Genomic DNA, 27,758 nt, shown 5'->3' on the forward strand with positions numbered 1-27,758 from the left:
GATTACCTATAAAATTTTTAATTTGGCACATACATCCCTTCGCTTCTCACTGCCTCATTGGAAAAACTTTGTAAATGCAATATCTTACAATTTCTTTGAAATATTTAGTAATTTTACCATAATAGAGGCATTACAAGACTTCCTTTAACCATGATTTCTCCTTATTTCTAAACATAGCCTGCGAACAGAGTTGTTCACAAAATCGTTTTTTGGTTGCATAAAATGTTAATAAATGACGTCCGATATGTTGAGCTAATACTATGTTACGCAGAACATAATTTGCTGAGATATTAATTTTTACTTATCACTTTTGCTATTAAATGAAGCTGAAACTGTTGGCTATTTTTGTGTCCATTTTAATCAGTTTTTGAAATAAAAAAGCTGTTGTGTCGAACCGTTTAAAATACCGTAAACGACAATAGTTAAAACATTCAAATATTTTGTGAATAGTATGAAAAGAAATCCATGAAAAGATACAGATTTGATCATTAATCTGGAAACGCGATCTAAACTGCTTAATACAAACAGTTTGAGCTACCTTTTAAAAATTAAGTGATATATCTGTTTCAGTAACTATATAACATTGAACTAAAAATGGTGGCATAAAATTAACGGCTTTAAAATTTCAACTTGGGCTGGTTGTTCAAAACTGTAGAAAGTATAGAAAAGTTCCGTAATTAAATGTCTTCAACTGACATGTAATGTTTCATTTTAAGGAAGTGTGTTTCATTTTCCGCGGTTCCACATAAAAGATATAGATACCAGCCTAAAACCGTTAACTTTATTTTCTTTCTGGTAAACCTTTTAAGTTTTATGACTAATAAATTAAAATCGTTTCATACTTTTATTAAGAATTGTCATTTTTAAAACAACACAGAATTTCATAAAGTTTTCGAATTTTGAAGAAGGCAATACTAAACACAAATAATCCGACAGTTTCTAATTGAAACTCATATAGATGAAACATGTTTTGTTGATTTGAAATAAATTTGTGACGATTTTGTTCCCCCTCTTCATTAAATTTTAAAAAACATTCTATGTGTATAATCCTCTCTCTGATAGTTTTATAATCCCCTGTTTATGATCTAGGATTATTCTGCAGTACAAAAGAGATGGAAAGTTTTCATTTCAGCATGTATAGATTTCTTTATGCAGAGCATTGAAATAGCTACACAAAACAACTTTAATTTGAAACAAGGGTCTAAACCCTATATTATTATGGCAGTGACTCATTAAAAGAAATATATAACAAACAATGATAATGAAATATTTATGATACTTCTTCTTATAGTTAACATGCTGCTGGTAGTAATAGCAAAATGACTCTATTTTATCATCATTCTTCTTATTTTTTTTCTAGGTCTATAAGTTACAGTTTTTAATTTGTACTGTCGCAATTTTTTGTGAGTGTTTTAGCAAATTTTACCTACTAGTATGATCATTTTAAGAATATATATATATATATATATATATATATATATATATATATATATATATATATATATATATATATATATATATATATATATATATATATATATTAAGGTGTCCCAAGATATAATAGTGAAAAAAAATTTTTGTGAAATCGAATACGCATAACCTCTAAATTTTTTCCTTTTTACCTCAGAAACATGAGGAAAAAATTTTATTGCAATAAAATAACGGGAACCCGTGCCGACTTGAGGTCAAATTTGGACCTGAAATCCTGTACGGCGACTACAGTGGGAAGATTGCTAACTGTATAATTCCTTATTACACGTGACGTCAATTTATTTAGAGCAGATATTTACAACAATATTAGACTGCAAGAAACATTACTGCACATATTTTTTTTTCCAATGTTTGCTTTTTGCAGTCAGGATAGAGCTTCTGGTGCTCTTGAACGCAACGTAACATAAATTGTTTTTGTTCCTAATCAGCTGTAAGCAAACCATGAAAGTCCTGCATCATTTTTACCGCTCTTTCAGCTGCATCGTTTACTGCTCTAAGCATTGAGACAGCCTTTTTCACATCGAAGAATGAAATATTATTGACCATACCATAAAAGCTGGATGAATTTTCGTAGAGCAGCTTTTGAGATAATTGGGTCTTTAATTTTCGTACACTTTTTCAAAAAGCACAAATCTTTGTTGGGTACTTTGACTGCCAAAATGCATTGAAGCCATAGTTTCGCGTATATTGTTACTATAAACAAGCAGACATCAAACAATGTTTCATTTTCCTTCGTATCTAATTTTAGTTGTGAACTAAATAGTAATAGTTTTAGGGAGTAAATCGCTCGAGCCGTCCATCGAGCTTGGTGCATGGCTCCCGGTGGTCTTATTTTAAATTCATTTTCTGTATCTCCACCTAAAAATATGATAGGCAGTTCTATCAACTCTTAATAGTAATCCCTGACCGTAATATTAGTGAGTTCAGCACGGTAAAAGCCAAGTAAATTTTCCAAGTTAGGGTACAGTTCGGAACAACTCCGCAGCTCCTCCATAGCACTGTGATTTAGTGGGATACATCAGTTCATATATATGATGGCGGCAAGCAAAGGAAAGCATTTCTCTATCAAATAGTTGCTCAAGAATAGCGCAAGAGCCACTTAAAGGACCTGTTTGGTGGTAGTATCACAACAAAGAGTTTTGAACTTTGTCTTCGAGATCCCAATCTAAAACTGCCTTTCAAACAGCCTGTGTTTGTTCTATTCCTGTAAAATTATCCAGTTTAGTCTCAGCAGTGAGTTGTTTGTCACATCCTTATGAAATGACTATAGATTAGTAATGTGCCGGATCGTTAAAAAAGTAGATCGGCGGATACGGATACGGATCTGGATCATTAGTGTCAAGATCCGCGGATACGGATACGGATACAGATCTCATTTTTTTTTTAAACCCAATTCAACTATCCAAATGTAAAATTTGTTACGGAAGTTATTTATTACGGAAGGTATGGCAGTTTCTTCAAAAAATGTCAACTGCGGCAAAAATATAATCAAGACTATGATTTACTCTTTAAAGAAATCTCCGTTAAAATTGAGGGAGAGTTGGAAGGAATGGGTCAGCGCTGCATTAATGCTTTGATGGAATGTGAAAAATTATTTCTAGCTTACTCGTCAGATGTAGGATACAGGAGCAAGAGTGTAAAGCTGCTACTTTACAGGATAGAAATAATTTTTCCCATTTTATTTCAGCATAAATGCAGCGCTGACCCATTCCACCGAACTTCTCAGACCGACGAAATACAGAGCCGGGAACAGCTTTACAAACAGTAAATAGAGAATTTAGTCTCACTTTTTTTAAGGATGCCGAGGAAAACAAAAATGAAGAATAACAGAAACCCCAAATCAATAACAAAAACTAATATTAAATTAAAACTTTGAAAAACAAAACATATCCCAGAGAGTCGACCTCATATTAAGATGAATTTCGCGGGTCAGAACACACATTTGTTATCAAATATGAACTGAGAGCAGGTAAAAGTTTTGAATCATTGAGCTTTTTATCCTTATCTTCCGACTATGAAATCGCTACTAATCACGCGTATAAAGGCTTAGAATTGCATTTAAAGTTTACTTAACAAGATTATAACTCCTACTGCATATAAGTTGGAAGTTTCAAATAAATATCAAACGCAGAAAACTTCGTTCTTTCAATTACGGACAACATTTTTAACGTACGGGTACATTTTTAATTGTGAAAAACGTTAAATCGGTTTTTAATTAATATCTCCGGTAATTAAAGTTCTACAAAAACGAGGCCAAGCTAAGAACACTTTCGATCAAGTCACCTTTTGAACGAAAAATGAACTATCAAAATCGGTTCATCAGTTTAGGAGCTACGATGCCACAAAAAGACACTGATACACACTTTTAAAACTTATTTCCCCTTACTTTTTGCAACGGGGGTGGGGGGTGGGGGTAAAAATTAGCTTCTGAAATGATACCTTATAATTTAAATAGGGAATAAAACCTAATTTAAACGGAATTTAAGAGCATTTTATTTAAATATTTAAAAATTTTTAGAATAGAAATAATCCGTTTAAGATCCGTCAAAAAAGTAACGGATACGGATACGGATACAGATCTTTATTTTCCTACGGATATCCGGAACATCACTACTATAGATAAGCGATATTCTTTTGATTTTTGAGCACTCAAAGCAGGTAACAGTTTCATATCCCAATGTAAATTCACTACATGTGGTACCTTGTACTGAAAACCAATTTTTATTCTTTCCTCGTGCTCCTTCCGCTTTTCGGTTCGAATTCTTTGAATTGAAGATACCTATGGGAAATTCATCAATGTTACACCCAAGTGCGTTAATAGTAGCTTCAAGAATAAACATATAATCTCGTATATTTGGATACCTGTCCAATGCAGCAACTGACTTTGGAACAATAAAATCGCTCCTCATTACATATTTACTAGTTCCAGGTTCTGATAATTCTTGTTTCAGGTTCTAGAATACTTGTTCCAGGTTCTGATATACTTGTTCTAGGTTCTGATAAACTTGTTCCAGGTACTGCTTTATATGTTTCAGGGAAATCTTCTGAATTAATATTTTCACTAGAGCTCGAAGAGGAATTTTTTTGTACAGGTTCATACAATTCCGAGGATGTTGAAGCGGAATCGCATTTCATGCGCCTGTTTCCTTCTTCGACAGCTCGAAGTCGAGTCCTTTCCTCATCAAATTCTTGTTGGCGCTGCTTGAATACTTCTTGCAGTTTTTTTTTTTTTTGTTTTGCATTTTTTTGTAAGTCCCTCCAAATTTGATACAAGTTTTTAAGTTTATTCACACAATTTGGCAACGATTTGGTGGGAATGCTTGTCTTTTCCTAAAAGATGATGCATTCCCGAATAGCGAGATTTGCAATTTCACTGATGGTTAAATTTACTTCTCGAATGTTATAAAACAAAACAAACAGAACTTGTCCGTCAGAGGGAAGTTTCAAACCCGTAATTTGTTGTTTTACGACTCCTATTAAAAATATCTCTTTTTTCGAACTTTGCAATTCCAGTGCCATGTTTCGTTCCCTATGGAATGACTATACTGCGCTCGCTGACCGGATCGTATTCGTACTGACACGTTTGACGGTTCGCAAATTGCCACGGATAAGCCCCCTCCCCCCCCCCCCAACATATGTTTTTTCTGTTTTCATTTGTTTTCTGTGCACTATCTACAACTGTCTTGAACTTCGCAAAGTACCGCTTCACCAGCGTTCGCTTGCTTATAAATATACGTGCTATTTGCACTTTTAGGTCTTTAGGCGCAAGTCGGCACGGGTTACCGAGCTTCAAATTTCATGAAACTTTTTTTACAACGGTTTTGATGTAAAAGGAAAAAAATAAGAGGGTATGCATCCTAATATATATATATATATATATATATATATATATATATATATATATATATATATATATATATATATATATATATATATATATATATATATATATATATATATATATTAGCTTTTTTTCTCCAAATATACCATTTTGATTATTTCATCATATTACCATGTATATACTGCCTCAAAAAAAATTATTTTATTTCCAACAAATGTATGTAATTTTCGATAAAAGAAGCCTTTCTGAATTCTCAATTCATGTGGATATATTTATAGCATGATTTCGAATTTAAATGTATCAGTTATTGATACACTTGTAACTGTAAACATGTATTTCGTTCAATGATAAATTTTTGATTGAAAGCTATGCATGATGTAAAATAACTAGTTCTTCATCATCTATATTTTAATTTTCAGGAAATACGAAGATATAGGTTATAAACTGTTCACGCCAGCAAATATATTAGTATTATTATCTGCGTCAATGCCAAGGTACTGCGCAGAAACGTTCTGAAGTTGAATTCTTTAAATTATTTTCCAATAACATACCTTGTTTTCTAAGAATTGATAATCGGTATTCGGAAGCCTAAAATGTACACACAAACTAATCTTTCTGAAAGTTTAATAGGGAAATTAACTTTTTGCTCGTGTGGTTTAGATAAATTTCACTAAACCTGTCGATGGATATTTTCGAATTTCAGTTTGAATAATTTCAACTGCAAATTACAATAACCCACAGATTCAAAATAAAATAACTCGAGAACTCTCTCTTTTAAATGCACTTTCTTTTGATACGCATACGTTTGCATAGGTACAAAAGTAACTTTTGTCATTTATTAACGTGTTCAAATTTTTTGGGTTGATGAAAGTGTCAAATATAATTTAGTTTTGTAAACGAAAAAAAAACCCTCTAGTTTTAGATAGAAAGTAAGAGAAGTACAACCAATTTTCTGAAACATTTTTAAAACGCTGAATATATTATAAATATTTGATACAAAATCTGCATATTTTAATTAGTTTACGTGAACCAACCTATGGTATGGATATTACATCACTGGGCATGAATTAGATAGAGTTGTGAAAACTATTAGTACCTTATATACTTTCGCCAAATATTACAATATTTTTTTTCCTCGCAAAATTGAAAGACACACATTAAAAACTTTACCCCGCCCAAATACAGGCACACAATAATGTTATGGCCCCCTTTCTATTGCAGAAAAACTTGTTTTGTACCATGAATGAGTAATCATTGACGAAATATATCACGGCATGACAGTTTATTAGTTATCGAATTATTTTTCCTTTTTATTTATGATTGAATTGGCTACCCTTTTTATTGCAACATTTTTAACACCAAAAGCACCGACATGCTAAAATCTCAAGGGAGAATAATGACATATTGGCGAAAATAAAGGTGGTTACAGGAGAATGTAATACACTCACTGCCAAATATTTAGCACGGAGAAATAAAATGCGAAAAAATGGATAAGTACTGCTTTGATCGACAATAAATGCGGAGGGAAAGTAGCAAAAATATTTAGGCAATGAATAAAAGCAAGAATTACATACAGAAATGGAAAAAATAGTAAATTTACATAATTTATAAGATGACGTCATATTGGAACCATTTACAAAATATTGTTTAAATTCAAACAAGCAACAAAAACTGACATTAATTGGATATCTTAGCACTCCTCGTCTGAATACACAGTTCATAGCGTTTAATTATGCTTTTAATGAGCTGATCAACCACCACAGAGTCGAGAAATTGCCATTCTTCCTGTAGAGCAGTTTCCAACACCGCGAGGTGACTGCGGGTGGGAAACGTGTACACACAGCACGGCAAAGGGCATCCCAAAGCTTTTCAATGAGATTAAGGTCGGGCAAGGACGCCGGCCAGTCCATACGCACAATACCCTAACTTTCCAGGCAGCCATCAACGGTGGCAGCTTTATTGGGACGCGCATTATTGTCCCTTAAAATGAAAGCAGGACCCACTTCAGCAGCGTACAATCTCACAGTGGGGTTTAGGACATCATCCCGACACCGTATAGCCGTCACAGAACCCAGTCTGTAGATGTGCAGGTAGCTGTGACTCCCCAACGATATCCCTGTCCAGACCATGATACTTCCACCTCGAAATGCGGGATTTTCGGTAATGCTCTGGGAATGATAACGTGTGCTTTGTTCTCTCCAGACCCTTACACGCTTGCCAACGAGTTGCAGAGCAAATCTTGACTCATCTGTAAACATAACATTGCTCAATCAGAAACAGTCCAACTGACATGATGGCGGCACAACTTTAATCGCGCCCCTTCGGATTGGACGGAGAAAGGAACACAAACTCATGATACCCAGTCATACAGCCCATTCATGATTAGCCTTATGTGCACAATAGTGGCAGATATCGTCTTACCAATGACCGCTGCAACCATAGATGTCACACATGTGGAGGTCTCTCTTCGCTTCCGTTTGGCTGAAACAGCAATATATCCATCTTCCGCGGGGTTCTAACCCTTGGGTGACCCGTCACAGGTCTTCGTACAACTGTTTCGCTCGTTATAAATTGTTTCTATAATCATGAAATGGAGTGATGAACGCCAAAAAAAAAAGAGTAAGATCTGTGATTGATCGTCCTGCTTCAATGATCCCGACAGCATGCTATCGCTCAGAATCTTCCATTCGTCTTCTGGAAGCCATACAAACGCCTGTCTTGAAAATCAATCGTACGAAGGTTCTAAACACCTTTTATCGGCATTTACAAACAACTCCCGTAACCCTTCACAATGCAGCCTTCTTGTACAACTAACTGCCTTTTCTGCCCAATTCTCGACAAGAAACCGTGATTGGCTGTTACCTAACATATTTGCATACTTCTATTTACCTCTGTAGCGAAATACAACCTCTCCAATTCGGATCAGTTTCCGGAAATTTACATTTTCCTCTTCGTGCTTAACTTTTGTCAGTGAGTGTATTATTAATGCAGAACATCTGCGAACTGCGATTTTTTCCTCACTGAGACAGAAGCTCATACTCAAATTTCACGGTACACATTAGAAATCATATCAATTGGTAACTGTGTAACACTCAGAAATATTTTTAAAAAAGAAGATAGGATTAAAAAGATTCTCGCATGGGAGACATTTTCTTTTTGAAAAATTCAGAGGCGATGGAAACGATATGGCACTGCAGGCCCGTCATTTAGTCAATTCACTGGGTCAACTGCGCCCTGACTTTGAAAAATAAATGTTTTTACATGCAAGTGGGCGTGCTTTTTTGTTTATAAATTAGAATTTGTATTGAATATGCAGCATTGGCCCCTCCTCCACTTCAAAATCTAAAATGACGTGCCTGCTTAATTTCCAATAATTTTCACCAATCTGCGACAATGATTAAATGTATGGTACCGTACCAAGTCTAAACAAGTTCCTGCGCCTCTAGGAAACTTCCACGGAGAGTTACCTCTATCGGCGCCTTTGACAAGTGCCATTGTTTTTTCAAAGCATGAAAACAAAGAAAAAAATCAAAACTCTTGAACATCGAAGCAAGCATGAAGTGACTGACCTCGGTCGCTTTCGGAGTCCGCGCAGGAAGATGGGGTGGAGCGTGCCTCGTCCTCCGACTCGCTGCTGCCCGAGTGCCTACGCCGGCCTCCCCCGTTGTTACCGGCCCGGCGAGGGCGCGGGGGAGGCCGGGCGGGGTTGCTCTCCGACTGGTCCGAGCTGAGAGAGTCGTTTCGGAGCACGTCGACGGACGAGCGACGCCGGCCCGGGGAAGGCCGCAGCTCTTCGCGACTCATCGCGGGGGGTACTCGGTCCTCAGACCTGGAAAAAAGAAGCCAAGCAAAGATCTGTATATACACGTGTTCTCTAAGTTTCGTGACAAGGACATCAAAACACGTGGAAGGAAATCTAGGAAAATCGAGTAAACACATAAAACGACACACTTACTAGCTACCCGTTAGGCTAATTAAAGGAGATCGTCAATTGTCTGTGAGCTGTTATTGACTTGCTCGCGATTCTAAATGAATGTGCTACTCCGCACTGTGCGTAGAATTGAAGATGTTTAACAATTTACTATTATGGAAGAAAAAGTTTATAAAGAGGGGTTTAACAGGTTAGCCATATTATAAATGTGAAGGGCCTAACTTTCTTTAAAATTCAGAAACCTCACTGAGAACTATTCCCTTCACTTAGGCTCAGTTTTTTTCCTTATTGTGGAGAAACGTTGCCGTCTAGTATAGTGTGGCTCTTATAAGTTGAGCTACGACTCAGACAATGTTCAACTGTCAATATTCAGTGCTACCTCTGTTTCGGGTGATAAGAAAATTGATTTCTGCTGAGTTGAGTCGGGGTACTTCCGTAGCAATTTTTCAAAAATATTCCAGTTCAAATCGGTGCCAATAACGCGTTTCTTTTTCACTAGCCTCCCTCAAAAGATGTAAACGTTGTTAAGGTCATAGCTCAACTAGCCAGATCCGCACTATACACGTTCTCATTTTAAAACGTGTTCAAAGAAAATACATTCAACCGGTTCGAAGTCTAAAGTAGGGAACACTCTATTACATTGTAACCTGCAGTTGATATCTGACGATGTGGCACTAGCAATTCAGAAGCGAGATGATGTCCGCTTCTGAATCGTCCCGCTTTCCCCCTGGCAAACAGTAGATCAAAAATTCTACCTGCAACGAAACGCTTTTCCCCTTTACACAAGGAATTCTCTTATTGCTGTTCGAAGATACCTGCAATAAGCCAAAGTTCTTTTTGCCAATCGAAGACAAATTTACCATACGATGAAAAGCTTATGGATGCGCCAAAAAATTGACTAGACTAAACTGACTTCTTGATCAAAGATTGAACTCTATTTTTAACGTATAGGAATGGTTTATTGTTGAATTGAAATTGAAAGCATGCATTTAGCGTAGTAACAAGGCACGGTGAGTCATTAAAATGTACTAATTTACTTTTAATGAATTTCAATGCAATGTCAAATGAGTCTGTGTGTATTACATATACAGGATGAATCTAAAAAAAGGGCCAAAGCTTTAAGAGTTCATAGAGACGATTCGAAATCACATAGCTTGCAGGATCAGAAATAAATTCTTCATGAGATAGAGGGCGCTTTACGGGATTTCGAGAGTATTGAAGTTTTCTACGAGGGTAGTGCACGCAATGAAATATAGTTATTTTTATATGAAAAAAATCCTAAATGGAACTAAAAAATTGAAAACGTCGAATAAAAATGTTTTGAGATTGCAAGACACCCACTTTACAATGCAAAAAGTCCTAAGCTCGCGATGCTAAAAATGAAACTGTGAAAAAAAAAAAAAAAAAAAAAAAATTATTGATATCAAGTTTTTATACCACTGAAGAGGTTTTTTCCTTAACATTTGATGCAGTGAGAAGAAAAGGGATATAAGTGGATATTTTCAAGTTTTGAGAAAATCGTGTTTAAAGTTTCGGTTTTTGGTAGGCTTTCATTGCAAAGCTTTTCTATATCATGTTGTGTAGCAGCATCAACCAGCCTACTAGTACTCTCTTTAGAGAGTACTCTCTTAGTAGAGCTACTAGTACTCTCTTTTGACCCAAAACAGAGAAGAAGTTCACCTACCATTTGTACTGGTTATCTCCAAATTTTTAATTTTGGTACTTTTATCCCCTGGCTTCTCACTGCCTCAACTGTAGTGTTTAAACGAAAGACTAGCAAGCTGATTTCATACTTTCAGTACTTAAAGGGAAACCGTTTTTCTATTGAACTGTTGCAGAACGATTTCTACAGCACAATGAAAGCATTTCCGACCTTGCAATGTAGTGTGATTCCGAATTATTTTGGTGTTCTCTATCACCTCTTAAAACTCTGGTCACTTTTTCAGATTCACCTTGCATATCGGAAGCAGAAATAGCGCAACGCCGTGACTTGTATCACAGATTTGTGTGAAAGCCTGCAGACTATTTCTTAAGTGGGGGAGAAAAAACAACCTAACGTTTTTAAAGGAAAAAAAAATCTGTAATTTCAGCTCATGAAGACTTGTACCGTATTTTCAGGGATATGATTCACAAGCAGCATGTACTGGCATTAGCCTCTTATTTTTCAGCGTTTCTACTTTCCGATTAAATTTTATGATTAGGTTTTAGGTTACAGACTATTTTTTTTTATGTTTTTGATCGTCATCATAGACCATAGAGTAAAGAAATTCACATAGAGAGGCCCGGTCTATGGTAAAAAGGAGATGAAATTGAAGCAGTGAATTATGGGATACAGCGGTGCAATGCTGAGCGGTGTTATGATATCATTATCGCTTTGCGAGAATAGTTTTTACCAATCTCGCAAAGAGACCGAATAAAGTACCTGGTGGATTGGTTTGGATTTTAATTCATGTTTTAATGCTATTCCAGAAATGTGCTTCATAAACTTGCAATAACATCTAAGTTTAAATTAACATCCAATTGAGATTCAGTCCAGATCTTTTGGAATGTCAAAATATATCTCAAGATATTTAGCAAGAAGCTAAGGATCTTGGGATACAGCGGTGCAACTTCCGGCTTCAATTTTTTAGTATAGCGGGCTGGGCCTCCCCAAGTGATTACCTTATTCTATGTCACAGACTGGTGAAACAAATTCTACTACCGGAACTTGTATGTAAGGAATTGAAAGTCAAAATTGATGAGGCTAGCCCCGTGCGTACCTGAGGGTGATTGGTTGTGGTCTTCTGTCATCACGCCAGAAGGAAGAAGAAGAAGGTAGCGAGATGTTGATCTGGGACGGATAGCGCCGGTGCATGCTGGTGTCTGGGAATTCCATCTTGCGCTGCGCATCCGCCTCCTCTTCGAGGCTGTGGGCTCGACCCCACTTGTGGTCGTTTTTCATCCATTTGCCGAACTTGGTCAGCAGCTCTTTCTTTTTACGACAAACGATGCACAGCCAAATAGTCTAATGCAAAGACAGGGAAAAAAACTTATGCAAAGTAGTCATTAATATGAAAAATCTGTGAGGTCGGTTTTACTTTGAGGGATTAAGTTCTTACCGTAATCATCTGGCTAACACCGTTGTTAGAATTTTTCTTGCAGCATCACTCAAAAAATCTGTTAAAGTTTACTAATTACTCTCATGAAAAACCCACATTATTATTTTTTGAAAATGTATTGCAACGATGCACACCAATAAATAAATTAATTAACTAATCGTTTATTATATCCTTCAAGAAAGACTAAATCTTCAAAAGCTCATAGCACACACACTCTTTTTCTCTTTCACATTCTTTAAAAAACTAGTATGTTGTGGCCATCACGAAACTTTCTTCTATATCTTTCTTATAATTCTGATCCCTCCCCATGCTTAACGAGGAAGCAATATTCCCAACAAAAACAAAATTACACATGCAAAAACTTGACGACCATCCCAATGTCTGAATTATTACAAAAGCAAAGCAAAGAGCGAAAATTGAAAGTCATTTTAAAAGCCTTGCTTGAATTAATTACACATATTTTATTTGTTAACAAACATAAGATGGCAACAGTTAAAAATTTTAAATCATTGAGATAATATTTCCGGTCATTTCCATACAATTAAAATCACGAGAAATACGCAGACGACAATCTATTACGATTTATCTTTCTTATTGTTGCATTAATAAAGCTATTTTTATTCGCAAAAAAAAAAAAAAATCAACACCTCTTGGAGCGATTGGCGTCAAAATTGAACCAAAGTCTGTTTACATATGGATTCACTTATATTCCAAATTTCAACCAGAACGTAGCATTACTTCTTGAGCTAGGGCACTCACAATGGAAAAAAAGAACGGGCAATTGCGCTACCCCCTTTTTAGCTGTTGACACCAAAATAAAATCAGCTCTTATACCCACTAAGGGCTACTTGCCGATAAATTTTTCTTTCATTCCGTTCATTATTTCTTGAGATACAGCAGTCACAATTGACGACAAAAAACGTTCTATAGCTCAACCCCCGTTTGAGTTATTGACACCAAAATTGAATCAGCACCTGTCCCTATTAATGGCAACATATGGACCAAATTTTGTTTGATTCCGCCAGTTACTTCCTGAGGAATAGCAAGCCCGCGTAACTCAAAAAACTTCCCAATGCTCCACCCCCCTTGGAGGAATTCGCGCCAAAAACCAATGGGCACAAGTTCACATAAGGGCACATATGTGTACCAAATTTCGTTCGATTTCCTGCGGTAGTTTTTGTTGTAGAGCGGCCACAAAAAACTGGTCACACACACACACATACACACACACATACACACACACATACACACACAGACAGACAGACATTTTCCAAAAAATAGTCGAAATGGACTCAGCACACCTCAAAACGTTCGAATCCGTCAAAATTCGAAATTCGAAAATTTGCACGAATCCAATACTTTCTTCTATACAGTGGCTCCCAAAAGTCTTCTTACACCTACGACTTTCAACGAAATAGACCTCAATCCATTGATTAGAATTAATATTTCGGAACAGGTATTTAATTATAAGATCTATGATCAATTTTTAACAAAACTACATGAAAAGTTTTTAAAAAATATTAAAACTTAATTTTTTAAAAATCAAAAACTAAAAAATGCCGGAAATTTTAGTTCACAAAAGTCTTCGTACACTTTATAAAATGTATATATATTATTGAATAATCTAACTTTTGATTAAGTTATTAACTAGTAGAATATCATACAGTATTAATAACATCTTTTAAACATCTGGCAATAGATTTCATTCTTTTTCTTTCTTTTTTTTTGCGTAATTTCTGAGTAAGTGTTCAGCCACACTTCGAGTCTTACTGTTTCTAGCTCTATTTTCGTTTAAATGCCCTATTTTCGTAATCTAGCCTCCAGATATCTCTAAATACGTTACATTAAGTTAAAATCTGGAGATTGAGGGGGTATTTTCTAAACTTTAGGACAATTTTCGAGGCACTAGACGCAAACGTTGAAAACCGTGTGCTTCTTATCGTTATCTTGATAAAAAAACAAAGTTGTTTCCAATAACCAAATTTTTGGCTAAGAGTTTAAAATTGGTTTTTTAAAATATTTAAAGGAACAACATGATTCATTATTTCATCAAAAAATTACAAACTACCAAGTCCTGATGCTAATATGCACCCTCACACTAGAACGCCTCCAACGTCCTGATTAACTGATCCAAATAAGTTCTTAGGATTAAGTTCTTAATTTTTTCTTCTCCTTGCAGTTATCCAACAATTTAACCAAAAATGTTAAATTAATTTTTATCTGTAAGTAAGACGTGATTACAAAATGTTTTTAGCTTATTTATCATTGATTTTGCGACGAAAACATTAAGCTTTCTGTTTTTCGCACGACCAAGAAAATTTCTGCTGGAAGAGGTCCCATTTAATCCAGCTAATCAGAGAACTTGGCGAACAATTTCAGGTGCAAATTAAACGTAAAATGTTTCATTTAACTCTGCAGAAACTTTTACAGCACTCAAATGTGTATTTTTCATAAATATTTTAACTTTAAATCTCCGATCACGTTTTGTCAACTTTGCCGGTTGACCTTTTCTTACCTTGTTTCCGGTCCGATTTCTTTCTTTAAAGCATTTTATCAAGCACTTTACTAAACAAACAAATAAATTAACTAATTTAGAGACATTTCAAACCAATTTACCACTACTGTGGGAAAAAAATTCAAATTTTGAATGGTGTTTGCAGTTTTTTACGAATACCAGTCATTTTACAGTAATAAGCACAATATTAAGGAATAAATAAACAAAAAATTAAAGCCAAATGACTTATAATGCAAAAATATTAATAAAACGGCATATGATAATTTTAATCATGAATTTATTCGAAAATATTTGAGTGTACGATGACTTTTGTGGCGTGTTATTTCTCTGTCTCTTCGTTTTCTGACCCATTTCAAAAAGAAGATCCGACAATATTTTGAAAAAACCAATGGATTGTATTTAGAATGACATAGGAATGATGTGAAAAAATATTAGACTTCATATCCGAATTCAGTTTCGAGTTATTTTGGTTTTACTAAAAAATTTCAAAGTGTACGAACACTTTTGGGAGCCACTGTATATTAGATATAGAAGAAAGTAATAATAGCTCTCACCATTGCCAAAACGTGTTCACAAAATATTATAAAATTAAATGTGAGCAAACGATTAATTATATAATAAGGCAATCATAGACTAATAATAAGAGTAGACCGAGCTTTCTCAGACTTGCTGATGAAAAAAATTGGTTCATGGATACATCATGTGACTAGTGGAAAGGCTTGGCGAAAACTTTCTCAGCATGGTTGCTAGATGGCAACATTATCTATAGTTTTGCGCTCGACATGTATTTTAAGACGTAATGTGTTTTCATTATATATTTTTTTTTTCCAGGTGCAGAGATTGAACTGTTTTTCTTTTAGTTATGCATTATTTTGACATTCGTAATTAGTTTTTGATCACAGTTTTCAGTAACTTTTATTTCATTTGGAAATCCTACGTCAGCGTTGGCGTGAACGGAATGGCGTAAACGTTTTGGGTTAACGCAAAAATGTACTAATCGGTATCTTAAATTGAAATTGTATGAAAAAATCTTACCGTTTGCCGATTCTTTTTGGGCGTTTGCATCTTTAATTGCTTAGAGAGTTATTGAAATTGACTAAAGAAAATGCACAGTACTATCTAAACGAAAAACTCACTATATTAACAAAATATTTACAACTTAGAATAACAAATTTACAAATAGGATTTCATAAAAGCTCATTCTTCCGTATTCCATCAATTCTATTTATTTTATTTCTCGCTCGCGTTGATCGTCTGCTTCGATCAACGCCCGCTGTTGCTAGGATATCCACCAGTCACATGGTTTGGTTTATGAGCAGCAAAAGGGTTGCCATAGCTCGGTCTACTCTTATTATTAGTCTATGAAGGCAATTGAATAATTCCATTTAGTTTTGTTACTACTGTGTTTTAATTTTTTTTTAAAAAATCACTTCTTGAAGACAGACGATATATTTCAGAGGCAATCTCTCTCAGATACGGAATTTTTCAGAAAAACTTTGTATTAAATTGCAATTTGTTCTTAATCTCCTATGTCTACCTATGAAAAATAGTTTCTCATACAAAATTCTCAACCTCTTCTTCTACAATTTTTATTTGAAGTTAAATATTCTTCTAGCATATATTACTGCATTATATATTCTGTATATACTCCAATTCCAAAGAAATTATACAAAAAATAGCGTTAAATCTTGTGGAATAACTGTGTGAGTTCATTTAATTAGAGTGCAATTGAGTTTAAAATATGAAGATCTTAGAAATAATTATAATCTGAAGATGGCCCTATAATTCGAATAATAGAACTACAAACTTGAATTCACCTGTTGAGTCGTACGTAAGTATAATTATAAATAAGTAATAGCAACAAATAGTATGTAATAAGAATAAGTGAGAATGTAATAGCGATTAAGAAGAAAAAGTAAATGATAATTAATACCAAGTAATTTTAAGGAATGCTAAGTACCATAAGAAGTAAGTAACAGCAAGTAATTCTTAGAAAGAATTGGTGAGAATCAATATTGTAAAAAGAGAGTTCACGAGAGCTTTACTCATTAAAGAATAAAATGAATTACATACTCATAAAAAATATATTACACTCGTAAAAGTTCAGACACCTCACCTCCAGTCATTTTTTTTTTTTTTTTTTGCAAAATTCAGCTCGTAAATAATGACTTTTTTATACTTAAAAACACTTTTTATTTAATATTTTGTAAAGGTGTTTTTATAACTGTTTTCAAATTGGTGTTTAAAATATTTTTTTTTACCTCAAAAAATCTTTTAGTTCGCAAGTGTGAATTTTTTTTTTAATGGCTAAATACGATTTCAAACATTTTACGTATCTTTAAACATTGTTTCACAAACATTGCACATGTTCAATTTCACATGGCGTAGAATACCAATGTTTAAAAGTAAGAAATTATTACAAAGCAATGTTTAGATGAATTAAAACTAAATTGGTTGGCATAATGTTTGATATTGCATTTAAAATAATGAAATATTAAAATCGGTTGAAGCAACTGCTCGTATAAATTCGGATAATTAGAAAACAAGTTGATTAATCCAACTTGCCTCGTGTGAAGACAGTGAAAAACGTCAGTCAACTAGTTGACAAGCAACTTTTTCAAAACGCTGATTTAGCCAACCGCCTTGTGTGTAGAAGGCCTTATGAAAAGCAGAAAAAAGTTCTCAGCAATTTTTTTATTTCCATTTCATTTTAACGGGAACTTTTGTTATTAGTTAAGAAACGAATCGTACCGTTAGGGAACTTTTGCGACTAAATAAAACGGCACACAAATTTTTAGCCGTATCACAGCCTTGTTTCTTCGATTGAAACACAAAAATAGACATGCAATTCATAAAATTGAAACATTTTTGAAGAGAGGAAGGTAGAAACGTGTTTATTACTTTGCTAGATCGAAGAGAAACTTTAACTCCGCACCGGGCGCAACACCGGATTCCACATTGTTGGCAGATATGTCCGATTCCGTCAGCAAACTTGGTCTTGGCGCAAACGTGGCACGTGGATTCCAGTTCGTCCCTCTTTTCATGGCTCCGTAAGCGGATTGCGGCCTCTAAGAGCCGCACCTCTTCCTCACTTTTCCTGTAATGGTAGGAAAAATAATTAAACTATAGAAGCAAAATATATCAACCCATGATATCAAAAATAAATAAATAATAAAATTTAAAAAAAAGTAATGATAATAACTGGGTGTGTCGTAAAGACACACGATCGAAATGAAACTTCTGTACTACAGGGAAACATTTTAACTATTGATGCTTTGCTTTGGAATAGCATAGATTGTGTTTATCGTTCATTTATTTACATAAAATTATGCATATATGTGTCACTACGCATCATCTTCTTCGTTCTTCAGAAGAGTTATCACCGCTTTCGTACACATACTAATATTGGTGCACAGTGCAGTTTGACTGACAATCACTGCTCAATTGGGCTCCGTACAATTGGGTCCCTTCTGTAGGTAATCAATAGAGCATCCGTTAAAACACGTGTGCATAGCCAACGCGATTCGAGTATTGTTTAGTGTTATCATTGTTTACAATCTATCTTCTTTGTTAAAATATATACGATTATGTTGAAATATACACGCAACGTCTTGACCGGGATTCAATACGGAGCCCAATTGAGCACTGTGCAGTTCGACTACTCTACAGCCTTACTCAATGTAACACGCACAACCACGGACAAAGAGAAAGAAATAAAGCGAGAAGAACACGTGTGCGACTTTTCGTAGGGCAAAAACAACTACGTCACTTCCATCGCACAAAAAATTGCCGATTATTCAGTTTCAATGCTCTCGCATAACAAGCTTCATTTTAAAAACAAAGAATGACTAGTGTTTCAGTATAATTTTGATTCACAATTCCCTCATTTTTAAAACGAAAACTTCTTCTAGTTCGTTCAACGATTTTCAGAAGGGACAAAATCTTATGGGTTCGCGCCACCGATATGCTAGAGCTAAAAGTTCATTTTTGTAGCCACGAATGTGATGAGTTGCGCCCGTCCAGCAGTGAAATAAATTAAGGGCAAGTTTATCAGTTACCATGGGTCACAAAATGAAAGTAGTAGTGATTGAAAAATCACCTATCAGTTGCCATTCGATTGCCACCTTCAAAAACAGAAATTAGTGACGTTACAGTGTAAAAACAGCATTTAGAAATTGATAAGAATCTTGCCTCAAAAATCAAGATGCAGTTTTTATGAACAAAACCTAAGGTAAATGCACCAGTAGTGGCCACTTTAAGATTTATATTTGAAAAATAAGGATTCCAGCTCTGCCAAAAGATTCAAACTTGCAGGAGGTAGAACTCAAACTATATTGTAGGGAACAGTTCAAGGAGCAGTAGGTAGAGCATCATGGAAAAATGGTATCAACCATTCAGTATGGTGGTCTGGATTGTCCATGTTTTTTCAGCTGTCTTCTAACGCTTCTCCATAACGAGGTATATAAATATTGTGTTATATTATGAATAGAACAATGCTCAAAAATTATATTTTTAGAGCTGTAACCATGTAATGAAATGTGGAAGATCATGTTTAAAACGTTTTTAACTCGAAATAGTTGCTTTCTTGGCTGACAGTTTAACTGGCCACTACTAGTACCAAAAAAGTAGGATAATTCAAAAGTGGCCACCGAGTGGCCATTACTGAATCAGGAAGGTTTTTTATAAATCAACTCGATTTTCCTTTCAATAGGTTGTAATATGTTTACATATTAACCTGCCTTATTTCTGATATAATATTATTTTGTGATCTAGTAGTGGCTACCTGGTGGCCACTTCTAAACAACAATAAGGCCACTATTGACTCATGTACAATGGCCATTGAAGGATCAAATTTGAAATTTGGGAAAAATTTTTAACAAAATGACATTCTGGAATTTAAAAAAAACGGGACGATTAAGGAAGAGTAGAGCTATAATACGTTCATTGAGTTTCAAATGTGGTAATTAATATTGTAGGCCCACAGTTTAAAAAAGCCCCAAAATATGCTTCACTGTGGTGACTCTTAGTGCGTTTACTTCTTTTATAGAGCAGGCCTGGATTCCCCATCAGACCATCTTAGGCGTAGGGGTGCATATCACCCAGAGCAAAACAAATTGTTAAAAAGTTTGTTGGTAAAAAAAAAAAAAACAGGAATTTGGCGCTCTACTATATCTAGAGGGAAAAAATTCAAATAAAACCGATTGCAAACTGCCTGGAGAAAAAAATGGAGGGGAAGGACATAATGCTTGATCGAGGTAATCTTTTTTCTGATGAAAGCAGATAATTTTCAATATCGTGAATTCAAGCAATCATTTCTTGAAAATACAGATTTTCTAAAGGGAGTAAGTCACACACAGTAAAATTAGTAAAAGCCATGATTTATAAAATTTTCAGTTTTAAAACTTGTTTATGGAACAGTTTTTCTCTTGAAGTCTTTAAAAAATGTATGTTTTTTTTTTCTTTCTTCCAATAAATAATCTATTGATTCATATTTATTTATGACTGCCAACCGTCAGGGGCGCCCAAAGTTTAAATTTTTGGGAAGGGGAAAATTATCAGTTTACCAAATAAAACTTCAAAGTTTATCGAGTAACAAAATATGAGCATTGTACTGTTAGTAGTTTTCTAAAAATATTTGTGACTAGCAATAATTTAATAGTTACTAAAATTACGTTTACAATAAATAAAATAAACAATCAGAAAAAAATAAAATATTAAATAAAAGTACTTAACAATTAATTTACCACACATTACCAGATATACCACATATTTACCGCCAAAATTTTAAGATAGGTTACAAATATTGTAAACTTTCTGAATTTGTGTAATTTGTAACATTTTCGAACTTTTTAAAAACTTTACTCTTAAAAGTTCCCTGATTTCTGTATTTCATCCATGTTCAAAACGTTTGTAATTTTCCCTTCAGACCAATTTTATGTTCTATAAGCTTTATTAACTTAAGACACAGTTGAGAATTAATGATAATTTTTATGAGTCTCTTGAATCTCCAAGGATGACTTATAATTTTCGCGTTGAATGAGATCGGCAAAATTAGAAGTCTAAAAATCCTCAACTACACAACTATACTATAAGAGTTGTTAAAAATAATGTTAAATGCATAATTTTCAATGTCCAAATGGTAAAATTACATAGAAAAGAAAAACGAGCGAATATTAAAAAAACGGGTGCAATCGAATTTCGAAAAATGTGTGAAAAATCGGGATTGACGCTAAATAGAGTAGAAAATAGCCAATATTTTTTTAATCCAATCTGAGGAATTCGATAAATATGCATGTTCTTGAACTCAAAATCCCTGACCAACTGTCGATTTCCTTGATTTTTGAGCATTTTTTTGAAGAAAATCATGATTTTCCATGACCATTTTCGATCATAGCCGAAATCCATGACTTTCCTGGTACGCGGACACCCTGCCTTTAGTAGTACTGAAAACAAAGGCTACCAACTTCCTATATCCATTGATGTGCCTTTGTAAGATGTAAGAAATAAAATGCACTAGAATTACATTGAATGGTGTTCTTACCTTATTATTTTATATAATACTAGTGGTACCCGCACGGCTTTGCCCGTAATAGAAAAATTAAAAGGTCTTTTGGTTCGCCTGTATATTTACGAATAATGTATGGTGAATTTTCTCGCCAATTGGCTTGTACCCATGTTACAGTTCCACGTTATGATAATTTCGTATCTCGCCAATCGGCTTGTGCCCATGTTACGGTTCCACATTATGATAATTTCGTAATTTACTCGTCTATCTTATGCTAATCGTGTTCTTAAAATTGGAATAGAAAAAGAACCACATCGAATTTTCAAAAAATCGCTTCGAGGTGCACACTTCCATGCTACAAACTAACTTTGTGCCAAATTTCATGAAAATCGGCCAAACGGTCTAGGCGCTATGCGCTTCACAGAGATACAGACATCCAGACATCCTCCGGACATCCAGACAGAGACTCTTAGCTTTATTATTAGTAAAGATAACTTTTTATATAATAAGTACTATACATATATACTTACCAAAGTTTATATGTGTAATACTTATATAAGAACATACATTTTCTTTTACTTTATTTCTTTACATTTGTGTACAAAAAATACAAATACAAATTTTCTACTAAAAACTTTTTATTTTAACCTATGTACTTATGTACTTTGAAGAAGGAAATGTACATTAAAAATATGGTTAATATATTGATACTTAATGTAACTATCATATTGAATCAATTTTATTCATCAGTTATTTGAATTTAAAGTAAATAAGGTATATTCTAGGGAAATTATATCAGATGGCCACTACTGACTCATGTAAGTGGCCACTACTGAAAATTTCAGATTTTGGAGTGGCCACTACTGAATCAAATTCGAAGTTTGGGAAAAAATTTATAAAAGATTGAAAAAATTTAAATTTTGGCACTTTTAAAAAATGGGAGAATTAAGGAAGATTTGGGCTATAATACGCGCATTGAATTTTAAAATTGGAATTAATATTGTAGACCCACAGTTTAAAAAAGACAGAAAATATGCTTAACTGTGGCCACTACTGGTACTTTACCTTACATCAATTATTGGAGCTAGGATTATTAACTTCAACAATTGAAATGGAAAATATCGTTTAACTCTTAAAGTAAAAAAAAGTGCCCACTATTTCAAAAAAGTGTCAACTAATGAAAATGTTACTATTGACCACAGCCGACTAAAAAATTTCCCTAAATTTGCTCTTTTGAAAGAATGACCCCCATAACAGCCTATTCTTTATTGTTTCACTCATATTTTGATAGTGGTATTGCATCTATGGCCATAAAACTGGAGAAAACTCTTCAAGTATTTCATATTTATGATCCAAAAATTAAAAACTAACCATTTTTAGAGAATTATTTTGAACTTTTTCAATGTGCATCGAAAACCAATTTGAGCAGTTTAACAAAAAAATATATATACAGCGAAGCCTGTGTATAACGATACCGTCTATAATGATAACCTGTCTATAACAATATTTTTCTTTAGCCCCAGCAAAATGTCAGCATGAATAATCAAACTGTCAAAACAATAACCTGTCTATTACGATACTTTTTTTAGGTCCCAACAGTATCGTTGTAGACAGGTTTTATTGCACAGGATACAAAACTGAAGCTCCGCTCCTGAACGAGATAATACTAAATTATTAAATTCACATCAACAAATTAAGGTAGTTTTCATCTTTATAAAACTAATTAATTTTGTATGATATTGCCGCAATGGATCTTGAATGGTTACGAAAAGAATAATCAGAATCATAAACAATACCAATATTTTAAAAAACAATTGTCATTATCATCAATAAATCATTACTACGACGTTATTTTTTTCGATAATGTTCTTAATAAGAGTTTTGGCAACACATTTTTTAATTATAAGCAGATTCACGAACTCAAAAAGTAAGTAGGTTGCTGAATGTATGATAATACAGAGTATTTTCAAAATCACCGAAAGCTCGATTTCTTGGATTTAAAAAGGAGCTTAATTTAAGAAATTTGAATACTTATTTTTAATCAACATTCTTGAAATATTCATAGAAAAGGAATGTTAAATAAGCATACATGTGGCGTTAAATATGAATACCAGCTCAGTGCATGATTTCTCAAAAGTTTTTTTTTTTTTTTTTTGTGCTTTGGTTTTTTTTTTTTTTTTTTTTTTTGAAAATTTGATACTTTTCTGTCGATACTATTACGCCATAAAAAATTTGAAACGAGTAATCCCCACCCCCTCAATCAAGTAGAAAACCGTTGCCAAAAACAAGTTTTGTTTAAAACACAGCTCGATCCATGCTTCACCATAAAGTGTCAACATCATTAACAGCATTTTAAAACAAATTGTTGCATCAACTTACATTTTTGCTAGGCTAGTACATGGCATAAAATTGAGATATCACGTGAATTTAAATAGAATTTGAATGAAACATTTAAAAAAAGGGAGATTTACGTCTAAATTATGGTCATTGATCTCGGAGAATGCACCGAATAAAATTGTTGGAGGATTGGCTTACATTTTAATTCCCATTTTAAATGCAATTTGAAAAACGTACTTCATAAACTTGTAACAATATATAAATTAAAATTAACCACCAATTGAGATTCAATAATGCAATGCTTTAAATCAAAATGTATCCCAAGATCTTTAGCGAGAAGCTAAGTATCTTAAGATACATCGGTGCAACTTTCGGCTTCAATGGCGTGACCTCTCTATCGTACTCTATGGTTTTAAAGTCAAATCCGCTCGAGGTAAACCTTGAAAAAAAAAAAAATAATGAATGCAAACCGCAAACGATTTGTAACCATGACAACGAAAATCAGTCTCTCTAAAAAAAAACAACGAGGCAGATTTATTCTCGTCATCATGGTAATCTGAAAAATCAAAGGAACATCAACTACGTCCAAGTGAGGACAATAAGCAATTCGTAATTGCTAAAAAAAGAAAAAAAAAAGAAGAAAAAGAAAAGAAAATTAGTTGAGCTAGTTGTGATACAAACTGTCTCATATAAACTCCAAAAACTGTAATTCTTTCCCGAGTTGAGGGGAAAAAATTCACTCATTGAAAAAGTCTCAAAACATGCGTAATAGATTAAAAGTAATGTTGTGGGTAGATTTATAGCTGTTCGGAGCTAATTAATTCCGCAAAGAGACGCGTTTTTCCCTCCGCGCCCTTCCTTCGCAATACCGACGACAATCTCTAGGAAGTGAACCACACAAATGCCCAATATCATTGCCAAAATCGATCTGCGAGGATAAGTGCTTCAGGATTTCGTGAACTTCGCATTCCATTTCGTCCCGATGGCTCTCGTCAACGAATTTGTTCGGAAGGGAGGAAAAAAGTAGCTTCGAAATTCGGGCTGAATTTTTTATGCGTTGTTCTGTGCTAAATGATTGTTGGTCAAGGAGGACCACACTTTTATGCGCGCTCCTAGAATAAATCAATCTTTGTTCGATCTTAGATTTTTCTTAAGCTGCATCTATGTTGGAAATTCTGTTAAGCACTTAATTATAAAGGAACTGTAAATTCCGTTTATTATATAAACTGTTGAGACAAAAAGAGGTGAAAGTTAATGCTTTTATAATTTGTATTTATACCGTCAGAAATTGGTTTAAACCTCATTCTATTTCATACGGTAATGGTAATAGTCTGGATTCAACCATTTGCCGATAGAAAGTTATTGTAAAACGGAATAGTAGTAGGGTTTCGTTAGCTCCCATAAAAATGAAGCTAAATTCATTCCTCTAAATCTATAAGTGCAGGTGTTAGATTTTCGCAGTTTCAAAATTACCAATTAGGCCAGTGCCGATACCTTTGAAAATGGTAAAAAGTTTTAAAAATTAGAGCAAGATGAAACCCATTGAAAAAGTTAGAAAATATAATAAAATTAATAGGAAACATAATTTACGGGCGATCTGAGTTCGGGAAGGGGGGGAGCAGGGGGGTGGGGGGTTAAGGGATAAAACAGTTTATCATGATTTCCAGAAAAACTACGAGTTCTATCAAAAAAAAAAAAAAAGTAGCTGAGAAAGTTGTTTGTAATAAAAAGAACTACAACTTTTGTATTTGCACTTTCTTTACATAACCTCAAAATTAATGCAAAAAATTCAAAAAACCGACTTTTTTGTTTCTATTTTTATCTCCCATACAAAAAAAAAATCCTTTTTTTTTCAAGAAACTTGGATTAAAGTTTCCTTTTTATGTCTCAAATACACTGCTATTTTTTATTTAAAATATTTATTTTTTCTCCTATATGTGATCTAATAGTTAAAAAAACCTTAAATTTTTAATCGAAAAATCTCACGTCAAAACATTTGATTTTTTTAACAAATCGGTACGTGTTTTTTTTTTTTTTTTAATCTCTACTTTCTGATGGTACGCAAAAATATACACAACAGTATGGGAAAATTTGGCAGAAAATGAAAGAAAAAAAAAACGAAAAAGTTCGATTTGAATTTAAAAGAAAAAAACTTCATTACGTAAAATTTTAAGCTATTTATTTAAGTTTACACTTTAACTACTCAAAAGTGTAAGTTTCCAAGTTAAATTGCTAAATTGAAAATCCATAGAACACAGAGATTGCAAAAAAACACTCTATAAAAAAACGACATACAAGCAGTACTATAATGCGCTTTTACTGCAACTAAATCAGACACATTTTTCAAATGAGCTATAATGTTTTTATCGATATCATTCTGTGTGTTTTGTTTTTGAATATGCTGTAATTTGTAACGTATTATCTCATGTATTGTTATTTTGAACAACTTCACATATTCAATGTTCGGGTATATTAAAAAGAAAAGTATGAAAGAAATTTTTGATTATAAGACGAACCTATTTTTTGTATCATTCATTTTTTTAAGGTTATGTTACGTTAAGAATTCTATTTATGAAATAAAATAATAATGCTTTTATTTTATAGCTGATTGATTCGTAGTATTTATCTTACTATGTAGGTTCCAAAAGTTTATTTTAAATAAGTAAATTCGTCAGGATTTACCTTAAGTAACTTAGCCTCCACGTGTATGTTTATAAATGATGTTGTTCATTGATCAAACGATCTTACCAGCTGCTACGAAATAATCAGCAGGTAGTACGGCCCAGATCTTTCTAGACCATTTCCCACTTCTGTACGAAATATTTTCTGAAAGCTACAATGTTCTAGATCATTCAAGTATATAAGCTATCCTCGCATACAGAATAGCGAATATCACTAATCGACAAATGCTCTGACGTCACCATGAAGAGAAGTGTCGATAATCAACACAAAAAATTTAACATCAGCTTTAATTCATCGAACTTGTCAAAATCAATATGATGATGAGACTGCAATAGCTACGTTTCGTACTTCAAAGCAGAGAAAATCAAAGGAAGGAAAAGAAATAAATAAAGACGCTCTCACATTTAATTTCCAATCTCATGGGTTTTTTTTTTCTTTTTAATATTAAAAATAATAATAATAATAATAATAATAATAATGTTCGGTTCAAAATAAGAATACAAGAGATAATACATTACAAATTACAGCACATTCAAAAACAAATCACACAGAATGATTTCGATAAAAACATTATAGCTCGTTTGAGAAATGTGCCTGATTTAAATGCAGAAAAAGCACATTATCATACCGCTTGTATGTCGTTTTTTATAGCTATTTTCACGTGTTTTTTACAATTTCTATGTTCCATGGATTTTCAGTTTAGCAATTTACTATGGAAATTTACATTTTTTGAGTAATTAAGTGTAAACTTTAATAAATAGCTTAAAATTTTCCGTAAGGATGATTTTTTTTTTTTTTTCAAATTCGAACTTTTTCGTTTTTTTTACATTTTTTGCGAAATGCTCCCTTACTATTGCGTATATTTTTTATACCATCAGAAAGTAGAGATTCCAACGAAAAAAAACATGCACCGATTTTTTAAAAAAAATCAGATATTTTGACGTGAGATTTTCGATTGAAAATTACAATGCTTTTTTTTATATTAGACCAAAAAGAGAAGAAAAATTAAATACTTTAAATAAAAATATTGCAGTGTATTTAAGACATAAAAAGGTAACTTTTCACCAAGTTTCATGAAAAAAAGAAATCGTTTTATTATGGGAGATGAAAATAAAAACAAAAAGTCGGTTTTTTGAATTTTTCGCATAAATTTTGAGGTTATGTAAAAAAAAAAAGCAAATACAAAAGTTGTAGTTCTTTTTATTACAAACAACTTTGTCATTTACTTTTTTCGATAGAACTCGTAGTTTTGCCGGAAATCGTGATAAACCGTCCCCCCCCCCCCTTAAACCTTTCTTCTCCTCCCTTCCCGAATTCAGATCGGCCGTAAATTATGTTTCCTATTAATTTTATTATAT

General features: G+C 33.5%; 1 protein-coding gene across 5 annotated transcripts in view; it reads right to left on the reverse strand.

The window, feature by feature from the left end:
- Window positions 1-27,758, reverse strand: part of LOC129235235 (regulating synaptic membrane exocytosis protein 1-like) — a 124,304-nt gene that overhangs the window by 48,470 nt on the left and 48,076 nt on the right. For all 5 annotated transcript variants that reach the window (XR_008581575.1, XM_054868941.1, XM_054868940.1 and 2 more), the window contains exons 2-4: window positions 17,778-17,973; window positions 12,023-12,267; window positions 8,902-9,161 (exon numbers count right to left, since the gene is read on the reverse strand). Coding sequence is in view for 4 of the 5 variants with exons in the window: in XM_054868941.1 (XP_054724916.1) it covers window positions 8,902-9,161; window positions 12,023-12,267; window positions 17,778-17,973 (701 nt within the window). In the remaining variant the exon portion in view is untranslated. The remainder of the gene's footprint in view (window positions 1-8,901; window positions 9,162-12,022; window positions 12,268-17,777; window positions 17,974-27,758) is intronic.

The sequence above is a fragment of the Uloborus diversus genome, chromosome 2, assembly GCF_026930045.1.
Source record: "Uloborus diversus isolate 005 chromosome 2, Udiv.v.3.1, whole genome shotgun sequence".
In the NCBI taxonomy this organism is placed as follows: Eukaryota; Metazoa; Arthropoda; class Arachnida; order Araneae; family Uloboridae; genus Uloborus; species Uloborus diversus.